We start from the raw sequence: 12,301 nt of genomic DNA, 5'->3' as shown, positions 1-12,301 counted from the left end.
AGATTACATTGGCTAGAGGTGCTCTCTAAAGAGCTGCATCTAAGTGATGGTCTTTGTCCAAACCAGATTCTGTGGCTCATGCCAGCGCTAGCACCTTTAAGCAAAGCGATTATGCTAGCACTCCAGCAACCAGTGCCAACTCAATCAGTTTAGTCTTGAGTTCAATCACACTCTATTTTAAGTTCCATCTAAAGCTGTGCCCGACGGTGTGTTATGCAGGATCCGCTCTCATTAATTTGGATAATTAACACATTAATACATTAGCAGTTTGATGCTAGCTTGTGTGACACATCTCTTGGCACTGAGAGCATAGCTTCGTTCCAAGCAGTTTTTCATTTGCTTACTTGACAGTTAAGTAGCTAATTTGGCACCGGCGCTGAAGGTTACCATTGAGGTGGAACTCTATTCCTGTTATATGAACATGATTGAATTTAATTTGAGCTGCGACTACTGTGAGTTTAGCGACCTTGCTGCACAATGTCTGGAGTTACAGGGCCAAGCTTACAGTGGCTTCAGTGCAAACGCCATATTAGGAGACATAAAGCAACGTTGCTCTAATTGGCATGTCATTTTTGTCCTTGTCCTCTTGCACACCCTACAAGACATCATAAGCTTGTCTCTCACACTAGTCTGTATTTGCAGTTAATATCAAAAGTCAAACAGTTGATTTCAACAATACAACTGATGTTTTTCTGCTTTAAACTTTTGTGAAAATCAGTTGTGGACAGTAGTAGGTATGTTTACGGTACTACTGTACTTTAGTATTTATTTGTAGTAGTATTATATCAGTATGTCTATTTAATATTTTTATCTGTTCTCGAGACAGCAAATAAACAGAAATGATTCATTTAGGCAACAAAGGCTCATTCTGAAAACGTCCCCTGTAGCCAGAGGAATGTTATATATATATATATATATATATATATATATATATATATATATATATATATATATATATATATATATATATATATATATATATATATATATATATATACTTTCATTTTCTGTTTTTCTTTTTAAGTACAACAGAAAAACAACAATATTGTGTCAGAATATACACACTTTGCACACTTTTAGGGTATAAAAGCCAGAGGATAGCTTTTAAAACGAACGCTACGGGGTGGTATGACATCGTTCCTTTTGCTCTTACCAGCTGATCGCTTATCTCCATATGGATAGCTTTCTCGCTGTTACCAGTTTGTCCAGTTAGCTCACCACAACAAAGAGTCCAGCGGAGAATGGTTCCAGAAAGCAGGTAAATCAAAAACAGAAGCCAAAAAATTAATAATCAAGTAAAAAACGAAGAGAATGTGGTAAAATTTGGTATAAAAATCAGGCAAGGGCTTTTCTTTTTCTGGATTGCTTTTGAAAATTGTCAGTTGGGTTTAGGAAAAGGGGTGGGTGGGTCAGTCGATCGGTCCTCTGGTGGATTTACACGAGAACAGCAGGCGCAAATGGCACTTGCGTTTGAAGTTTGAGATCTGAAAAAGCATACGCAGCAGACTCTGGTGTATTTGCAAAAAAAACTGCAAAAAAAAAAAAACACCTCCTGGGACGTATTTGGAGCTCTCCAGAAATGTATATAGTGGTACATTTTCAGAATGAGTCTGGGTTGTATCAAAATGTCAATGTCAATGTGAAAGTCAGCTGTGGACAGTAGGTATAAACTTCCCTACTGTACTTTAGTGTATATAAATCTAATAATAATAATTATTATTATTATTAGTATCATTAATATTATTATTATTATTATTTCAGTATTTTTATTTTATTTGGTTACTTCATTATATTTTTACCCAAAATATTGTACTTTCTTCTTTTTTTCATTTCATAAAAGTAGTGGAGTAAAAAGTTGTTTTAAACTTGAAAAATCATTAACTACTTAGAGATGTGAATCAGTGTTTGATTTTTAAACAAGACTGATCTTATCAGTTAACTTGTGACAATAAACTGAAAAAATTGGACAGCTCTGTTTACATCTGTTCTCAAGGCAACAAATCAGCAGAAATTATTCAAGTTTATTCAAATGTTCAGTTAACAACTTATTCAAATGATTTGGTCAAAGTGAATCTCCAGTAAATAATCCTTCAAAATGTTCACACTTTTTTAAAATAAGTCACAAAAGGGGAGATTGTGAGTGCTTGTCACTAGAGGTCAGATTTCTTGCGACGTGGGAGTACATTTCCAATTAAAATAGAGGTCTGTTATTCTGGTGTAATTTGAACAGGAGCGGGCGGTCTAACAATATAGCGCTCCCGGGTCCCGAAGCTTTTTTCGGAAGAGCACATCTGTGAATTCCGCAGTCTTATTGAGCACCAGTACAGCCACTGCTCACAACAGTTGGACATGATGAACACATGGACCAGTGCTTCCTGCACATGCTTTTTTTTCACACAGTCTGTGCCTGCATCATCTGCATAACAGTCCTCAGAGCAGACTTTACCAACAGTTTTACCTCAGTTTTACACAAGACTGGAACCCAAGATTTAAGGTGGCACTCATGTCTTAACCCAAAGAGGCAAACAAAACTTACATATAGCCTACAATCCTTGTACAACCCCACACTTTTACCTGTTATCTCTCTCTTACCTAATTAAGATTTTGGAAACCAGATCTAAATTTAGCAGGAACTGGCGGGTTAAGTAGAAAAAGTGGTGGGTTGGGTAGCGGGTGAACAAAGGCTGAATATACAGCAGGAGCAGTTGGGTGCGGAATAAAACCTTGCAGGAGCTAGACTAAAATATTAGTCCTGTGCAGATCTCTACTCATGACTGATGACACAAAATATTAGACTCTAGATTGAGCATTTTGCTATTTTCACTGAACTATGAGTATGATCAGTGTACTGTAACAAGTTTTGTTAATAAAACTAAACATTTTCCTGGAAATTAAATGATCATTCATCAGTGAGATATTTTTCCCTAAATACTTAAATGCAGGAAAAACTCAAGCATTTTTGTACTTTGTTTTAAGTATAATTGAAAAAAGAAGACTTTGTGCTCTTACCAGGGTGTGCTTGATTTGTCTACTTCATTCACCACTGTTCCAAATACAGAGCAGCCATAACACAACTGTGACCTAGACAGAGAAAGAGCTTATCCATACAGAGAGAGCGAGAGATTGGTGCAGGCCAGCTGTTCCTGGAATCTCTTATCCAGAGCTGCAGAAGTGTCCCTGTCATGGTCATCACATCTGGGCACGGAGACAGGAGCTGACATAAGTGCTTTCACTGATATACACACCGCCATTAATAATACATCTTGAGTCATCTTACGGCATCATTGCTGCTCTCTCATGTGTGATGATCCAGGAATGAACCTTTGGAATGAATCTCTAGTTACTGTACAGTTACTTACACTCTGGTTTGTCTAAATTTAAAGGGATAGTTCAAGCAAAAATCGGAAATTCTGTTGTGTTGTTCCAGATCTGGTTGAATTAACTTTCATCTGTCAAACTGAGAAGTTCATGGTCCCTTCTCACAAAACTTTGTTGTTTTAATGCACTAGAGAAACAGTTCATTTAAAAAAGTCTGTTAATTAACAGTTCTTCATCATTTTTATTCTGTTTATTTATGCTTATTTACATTATGCTTGATTATACATTATGCTTGATTTCTGCTCTGACAGCCTTGGATGGTTTTTTTCTTTAAGTTTAACAAAGTGGATATTATCAACATTTTTTGTAGTTAGAAATTATGTAAATGTAAAATAGTGTACAGAATATTAACCGTCAATATTTTTTCTTATAAATTTTTCTTATAATTTACTTATAAATACAGTTGAAGACAAATGAATAGCTCCCTTGTGAATTTTTTATTCTTTTTCAATTGTTACCCGAGTGATGTCAAACAGAGCAAGGACATTATCAAAGTATTTCTCATAATATTTTGTCTTCTGGCTGGAATAAAAAACATTTTCTTTCCTTCTTTTTTTTATTTATTTTTGATTGACTTGACCACTTCACGTAGTTATTTCTTTAAATCTGGCTTTTATCTGAATTGAAAGTTATTAGAAATTAGTTATTAAAACTATTTTAAGGAAATATTTTAAATAAATTACAATTTTCACTGGAGGGCTAACAATTTCACTGTATATTATTTAGTGTATAATAAAATGTTTTAAAGTGCTAAATTGGAAAAAATCATCAGCGAAAAAGTGTATATATTGTAAATGGGAAACACTTGTGAATCACTAAATGCAATGTGTGTTAAATAATAGATATTTGTAACAATGTAGACAGATGCAGTTTCTCCCAGTGAATGAGAACCCCTCCTAAATTATGAATTGTCCTTTAAGCTCTTGTTGTTATAAATATTTAAATGTGGTAAATGGTAAAACTGTCACTTCACTAGTTGAGTCTTAAGTTAATTCTTGTCTTCACAGGCAGTTCATCCTGAACCAGAACAATGGTCAGCTGAGTGTCCGAGAGGGAACTGCCGCTGGATTGTACAGTCTGCAGGTGAGGGTGGCTGATAAGAGCTGGCCTGACGTTACCTCGTCGGCTGAGGTCACGGTGATGGAGCTGCAAGAAGAGGCTCTGAGGAACGCTGCCTCCATCCGACTGGCCAGTGAGTGCCGTTTCACAAACACTGAAATCTTAAAACAGTCACACTCTGCATTTTTCTTTATCTATAGTGTATACTAATTACTCTGTGTTTGTTTTCTGTTATTTATTATCTGTTAATATTGTTTTAAATGTCCATGCACTATTTTTAATACATTTGTTTCAATAAATTTACCTAGCAATTGCAGGTAGATTGAAAACAAAATGTTAACCAAGTAACAATATGAATTCAATTTTAAGGTAACATTTTAGTTAAAATTAGAGTTAAATTATCATACAATAGTCTTGTAAAATATACTTCAAGGTGCGACATGGTGGCTCAGTGGTTAGCACTGTAGCCTCACAGCAAAAAAAACTTGCTAGTTCAAGTCCCAGCTGGATCAGTTGCCATTTCTGTGTGGAGTTTCTCTGGGTGCTTCCCTGATGAATAAAGGGACTAAGCCAAAAGAAAATGAATGATGAATATATTTCAAAAAACTTTTATATATACAGTAATAAAATCATTTTACAGTGCATCATGAAAAACTGCATTCTCATTGATTAAATTAATTAATTTATTCATTCAATTTGTGTTAGCCCTTGTGTGCTGTTGGGTTATAAATAATGTTAGTCAATGGGGCAGGAACAGCCTCTAACATAACGAAAGGGTAGTAAGTTTAAACAATACACAAGGGTTAAACAAATGTATAACTGTGTATGCATGCTTTGATTTCAGAAACACAAACTAGATTGATAAAACTATCCAAGCTTACAATGAGCTCCAGAACTATTTTCAAGCTCATAAATTGAAACCAAGCTAAAACCAAAAGCACGCTTTTAAAACGCATGATATCAGAAACCCAAAAACATAATAAATACATGCAACTGTGCCATCATATAATGTTAGAAAAAGCAAATAATATAGTTTAACCTCGAAAGTTTGTGTAAAAGCAGATTTTGTCACAATGTACTGCAAAATCATATTTATAATAGAGTATAATGAATAATTCAATACACAACTTGTAAGTGCTCTTGCTTTTTTTCACATGTGAAGAGGTCTAAAAAACTATTTGAAAGTAAAACTAGAGTTAAAGTCAGAACTATTATTCCTCCTGAATTATTAACCCCTGCATAATTTTTCCCAAATTTCTGTTTACTAGGAGAACATTTTTGTCAACACATTTCTAAACATAATAGTTTTAATAACTCATTTCTGATAACTGATTTATTTTATCTTTGCCATGATGGCAGTACATAATATTTTACTAGATATTATTAAAGATACTAGTATTCAGCTAAAAGTGACTTTTAAAAGCTTAACTAGGTTAATTTGGCAAGTCGTTGTATAATGATTATTCTGTAGACAATCAAAAAAATAATATTGCTTAAAGGGTTAATAATATTGATCTTAAAATTGATTTAAAAAGCAAGTAAGCTTTTCTAGCTAAAATAAAACAAATAAGACTTTCTCCAGAAGAAAAAAGTATTACAGGAAATACTGTGATAAATTCCTTGCTCTATTAAACATCATTTGGGAAACATTTGACAATAAATTCGCAGGGCTAATAATTTTGGCTTTAAAGGGAACCTATTTTACCTCTTTTACAAGATATAAGATAAGCCTTTGGTGTCTCCAGTAAAATTTCAACTCAAAATGCCATCAGATTATTTATTATAGCCTCTAGAATCTGCTCATTTTACATGTACAGTGTATGTACATTGTGTCTGTTTTTGTAGCCTGTGGCTTTAAATCCAAATGAGCTGCTTCTCCCCGCCCACCATCCCCATGTGTGTGTCTGCTTCTCATGCTTTATGTCAGATAAACAGCCGTCAGTGATAGAGACAGACATGGATGAAGCTAAAATACAGCTCATTATTAAAAAAAAAAAAGTCATGTAAGCTTATTTGATGTATTTGTGGTGGAGTTCATTCAAGCCCTTCTGAAATGATGAGCCTCATGATTTTACTGTCTTTATTACAAACATGCTCTATTTTAAATTCTATTTAAAAATCACAGAGAGTTGTTACAAATATTTTATTCCTAGTTTATCTGCAAAACAGATGTTCTGTGGACAGGTGTTTACAATTTATTATAGAAACATGGTGCCTGTCAATCAATTCAATGGGCGGGGAAAACCTCACTCTCATGTCACGTTGCGGTGAGCCTCAAAATCACTGGGATTAATGTCAGGAGATTTAAAAGAGACTTGTTAGGTTTATAACACTCTGATATGACAGTAGACACACTATACATACAGACAGTTCTGTCCAAACAGCTTACAAAAGTTGATTTTCATCATAGGAGCCCTTTAACTGTATGTGACTACACTAATAAATGTAATACATTGTTTTTAACACTTTGTTTCTATGTGTTTATCATGCACAGACCTGACAGCGAATGAGTTTTTCCGTGCCTCGGTGAATGAGGAAAGTCGATACATGCGTCTGCGTCGCCTGTTGTCGGAACTCTTCCAGACAGATGTGGAGAACGTTGACGTCTTCAGCCTGGCCAGCGGCAGACAACCAGCTCAGCACCACCTCAGCGTTTGGTTTGCTGCTCATGGCTCGCCGTACTACAAACCGGAGAAACTTCACGGCTACATAGCCATGCACAAAGCAAAGGTGACAAAGTCGAGCGTGCACAAAAACTCACACTTTCCCACCAAACCGCGTCTCCTGTGTGTCTCAGACATGGAGTCTATGGAGCCGTTTGCATTTACACGCGTCTCACACCTGCACTCGGAGACACACTGCATGACGGGTCAATGAATATTTTATTTCTATGTAAGGTATGAGATGGTGGGCTGTCGCTTTGGGTCGCTGGGGCAGGGGGAGAGAGGGATACTAGGATTGAGGACTGGATGGAAAGAACATGTTGCTCCCTGTGCAGCTCTATAAATCAGGTGTAGAGTGGGTGTTCTTCACAGCCCAGCGTGGCGCTAATGCTCTCAGCGAGATGATGTTGATGCACAACACAGAAAGCTGCGCTGACATTTTTACAGCCGCTGTTGAGGGATGTGATGGACTGCCCTTGAGAAGGACCCCCGTCACTCCTGAACAAACAAATAAACACACTCATGCTAACAAGCACATGTGCACAGCCACTAAGGAAAAATCACTCATGCTGTATTTGAAGCTGCGTAGGATGTTTGGGTGTTTTGGGTGTTTTTTTATGTTCACCAAAAAAAAATATTTCCTTTCATGTTTGTTTATTTATTCATTTTCCTTAAGCTTAGTTTCTTAGTTCATCAGGGGTCGCCACAGCTGAATGAACCGCCAACTTATCCAGCATATGTTTTACACAGCTGATGCCCTTCCCTACACTCTCACATGCACACACATAAACTGTGGCCAATGTAGTTTATTCAATTCACCTATAGCGCATGTCTTTGGACTGTGGGGGAAACCGAAGCACCCTGCCGGGACGCGAACCAATGACCTTCTTGCTGTGAGGCGACAATGCTAACCACTGAGCCACTGTGTCGTCCCTTCATGTTTGTGGGTCAGAGTTATTAAGGGATAGAAAGATATTTAATTTCTGTCATCATTTTACTCTCCCTCTGCTTGTTTCAAACCTTTTGAGTTTCTTCTGTAAAAACAAAAGAAGATATTTTGAAGAATGATGAAAATCTGTAACAACTGACTCCCATAGTATTTGTTTTTTCTACTATGGATGTCAGTGTTAACAGGTTTTCAGCATTTTTCAAGATATTTTCATTTGTGTTCAACAGAAAAAAGAATCTCAAGTTTAGAACCACTTGAAGGTGAGTAAATAATCAGTAAAGGTCTTTGCACACGGAAGTCCGAAATGTTCGTATGTGGGTTTTTTTTCGTAAAAAACGAAATAATAGGGTTTGTATCAATCAATCCATTACGAGAAAACTAAACATTTCGGAGTCAGTTTAAGCAGTGATACGTCTCGCCTCCAAAGTAGAAACAGGAAAAGGAATGGGCTGCATATTGTGTTCATCCAATTGAGAGGAAGGATTGTTCAGCTTATTATCAAACAGTTGCGCTGGATTATCCTGAAGTTTATTTCAGGAAATCAGTGAAATTTTGATACATTGCTTGTGATACTTCACATATTCACGTACGTAAACAAGTCCTGAACAGAGACTGGCATATTATATGACATAGATGGTGTTCGTGTTGACATATCGAAGCAACAGACTGAAAGCGGACCATACTTTTCAATGTAATGTCTATGGGCAGTTAGCAAATGTGTGGAGACAAACACACACACACACACACACACACACACATACACACACACACACACATACACACACACACACCAAGCAGCAGCAGCAGCAGGGGAGAGGTGTGCCAGTCACTGAATTCAGCATATAGAGGTTCTCAACTGTCCGCTACAATCCGTCTTTATTTTATGCTCTGTGATTGATGTCATATTGTGCAGCTCAAATGAAGGCATTGTGTATTTAGCTTTTTGCTTGTATTGTGGCTCTGAACTGTCAAAACCCCTCCTCTCAAATCACTTTTTCTAATGCGAAAACAGAAAATATTGCGGAAAGTGTGAAAAAAATCTAATTTTATGACTTTTCTTTATGACGGATGAAAGTTTCGGAGGCAGTGTGTCGATACGATTCACACAACCTGAGGTCGAATTCATTTTTAATGTGCGAAAATTACTATTGAAAAATTCGGATTCAGTGTACATTAACCTTTAATTTTCAGTTTGGGGAGAACTATCTCTTTAGCATCAACTAACTTTGTTTTAAACTCATTTTGTATTTAGTTTAAATCATGAAAGACGTGGAAAAATATTTAAATACAAAACATAAATAGAAACATTTTTTTCTAGGCGATGCGGTTGCGCAGTAGGTAGTGCTGTATCCTCACAGCAAGGTCACCGGTTCGAGCCTCGGCTGGGTCAGTTGCAATTCTGTGTGGAGATTGAATGTTATCTCTGCATTTGTGTGGGTTTCCTCCGGGTGCTCCGGTTTCCCCCACAGTCCAAAGACATGCGGCATTGGTGAGCTGGGTAGGCTAAATTCAGCGGTTCATTCCGCTGTGGCGACCCCACATTAATAAAGGGATTAAGCCGAAAATTCATGAATGAATGAGTTTTTTCTAGTTTTGAATCTGATATAAACAAATATACATTAAATATAGTTGTTTTTTTCTAATAGAACACTGCAGTATTATGTAGTAAATCATTTTTGTGCATATTTTTTTAAATCATATGCTCTTGTAATTTTTAATCAAAGCAGCTTCATACTAGCCATTACAGCTACACTTCTTCTCTGAAGGTTCACTGGTGCTGGGTTTGAACAACCTTTCACTCTTAAGATCAACCAGTAGCAATCCATTTGAGATTAACACAGAATGTAACATTAATCCTCAAACTAACATAAACATAAAGTCCCAAACTACTCTATTATTTTTCTTTTCTAGAAAGTTGTTTCACTGGGGTGCCATAACAGGGAAGAACAGACTATCACAACTTCCGCTTCTGATTGATTTTAATCAGGGTTTGTGTGCTTTGTCTTTCAGTTGGAGTCTGCTCTGGGAGTGACCATTCTTCAGGTGGGGGTGGACGAGTGTGTATATGCAGCCTGTGGTCAGACAGGGGGTTGCTCCAGCAAGGTGACTTTCAGTGACACCCCTACAACCCTCAACAATGGGAACATCTCTCTGGTGTCGGTCTCAGCCAAAGCAAGTGTTCAGTGTGGTTGCCTGGGCAGAGAGAGCGTTCATCTCCACTGCTCCTCATACTCACAAAGCCCCTGTCTGAACGGAGGAACCTGCGTGGATAGTGAACTAGGCTACAGGTAAAATACCCATTTACCACTTGAGTCAGATTAATAGTCATGTTCTACAGTGGAGATCAAAACTAGAGCACGATCTATAGCAGGGGCGCCCAATCTCGGTCCTGGAGGGCTGGGGTCCTGCACAGTTTAGTTCCAACCCCAATTAGTCACACCTGGGCTAGCTAATCAAGCTCTTACTAGGCTTACTAGAAAAATCCATGAAGGTGTGTTGAGGCAAGATGGAGCTAAAATCTGCAGGATTACAGCCCTCCTGGACCAAGTTTGGGCACCCCTAATCTATAGTTTACTCATTTTCAAGAACTGAGTCAAAGCTCACTTTTAAGATTCAAGAGTTCCCACTTAGATATGCTTAGCATTTATAGCAGGTTTGGCATGCTGTCCCGGGAGAGAACCCTGTGCTCGGAGATATTTGAGCCCAGGGCTCCCGCCCGGTCAATAAGCATATCAGGGTATCCAAGATCAGGTAGGTCTCGATAGCTACCCCTTTAGAAATGGGAGGGAAAGGAGGAGATGGGGTGGAAGGGGGGATTCTTTCAAAACGAAGATAGAGCAGTAAGGAGAAAATGATCCATTTATAGTAAGCTAGGATCACTCTGATTGGATTATTACTGATTACAGATAAGTATCCAGCAGTGCTCAATCATATCACATGCTCGTCTCGAAATTAGTTTATGAAACTTCACCTAAATTTGTTCATTTATTTGGATCTGTGGAAAACATTATATTTCTTATCCTGGGAAAAGACTGAAATTGTGTGAAGAAGTCAGTAAAAGATGAAGAAGGAAGTTCCGTGAATGACCTGCACACTCTTATCTTACTTTGTCTGCTGAAAATAGAGTTGTAATCTTTGCTCATGCTACAGTTATTACTGTTCTGTAATTCTGATGTCGAGACACCCTTTTTTTGTAAAACACTGTTATCATGGTATAGCCACAACAAACATTAAAGTTTCAATAAAAATTACATTTATTTGTTTACATTTATTCATTTGTTTTGGTCTTCAGTTTATATGATAGAATAATTGATGTTTTCAACCATGTGATGACCTGGTGAAAGGGATATTTCACCCAAAGTGTAAAATGATGTCATCATTAACTCACTCTTGACTTGTTTCAAACCAGTTTAAGAATTTCTTTTCTGTTGAATATAAAAGAATATATTTTGAAGAAACCGGTAACCATTGACTTCCATAGTCTATGTTTTTCCTACTATGGATGTTAATAGTTAAGGGTTTTCAGCATTCTTCAAAATATCTTCATTTGTGTTCAACAGAAGAAAGCATTAACAAACTTAGTTTTAATTTCATTTTGTATTTTGTTTAAATCACTTATGAAATGTGAAAAAACTGATATTAAAAAACAAAACTTAAAATGTTTTTTTATATACAGTTTTTTTCTGGTTTCGAATCTGATATAAACAAACATACAACAAATTTAGTTGTAGTTGTTTTCAAATAGGACTGTACAGGGAAGTGGACGCTGACTACAGGGTGTGGATCCAAATGCAAGTTTTATAAACAGGTTGGTGTGGCAAACAATGGTCAACACAGGGGCAAGCAGATGTATACAAGCAAATCCAGAGTCGTGGTCATAAACAGGCGGACGGTCAAAAAGCAGACAGCATACAGGAATAAACAATAAAACAAGGGTCCAACATGGCAAAACAAGGCAGGGAAACCACGCCGTAATGTTCACAATACTGCTTAAAAGACTCAGCACTGATGTGTGTGAGAGTGCTCTCTTTACAGTCTAGGTAATGAATGAATGATGAGCTTCAGCTTTGTCTGTGTGAGTGTGTGTGTAATCAACGAAATGAGGAACCGGTGTGAGTGAGCACTGCATGATAGGATTTGTAGTCCATATAACAACAAATTTGTAGTTCTTTATTGTACTTTATTGTTCTTTATTGAACTGTGTTTACCAGCTATCTGCAGCCACTAGATCGCTGGTGATCATAACACACAC

The 12,301-nt window shown here is 37.0% G+C and overlaps 1 protein-coding gene across 2 annotated transcripts in view; it reads left to right on the top strand.

Annotated features, from left to right (window-relative positions):
* Window positions 1-12,301, top strand: part of si:dkey-22o22.2 — a 304,899-nt gene that overhangs the window by 265,707 nt on the left and 26,891 nt on the right. For both annotated transcript variants that reach the window (XM_087287665.1, XM_087287664.1), the window contains exons 20-22: window positions 4,386-4,570; window positions 6,932-7,167; window positions 10,060-10,337. In XM_087287665.1, the coding sequence (XP_087143791.1) occupies window positions 4,386-4,570; window positions 6,932-7,167; window positions 10,060-10,337 (699 nt within the window). The remainder of the gene's footprint in view (window positions 1-4,385; window positions 4,571-6,931; window positions 7,168-10,059; window positions 10,338-12,301) is intronic.

The sequence above is a fragment of the Danio rerio genome, chromosome 16 (genome assembly GCF_052040795.2).
Source record: "Danio rerio strain M-AB ecotype USA chromosome 16, GRCz13ab, whole genome shotgun sequence".
Lineage (NCBI taxonomy): Eukaryota > Metazoa > Chordata > Actinopteri > Cypriniformes > Danionidae > Danio > Danio rerio.
This window is presented reverse-complemented; position numbering and strand designations above follow the sequence as displayed.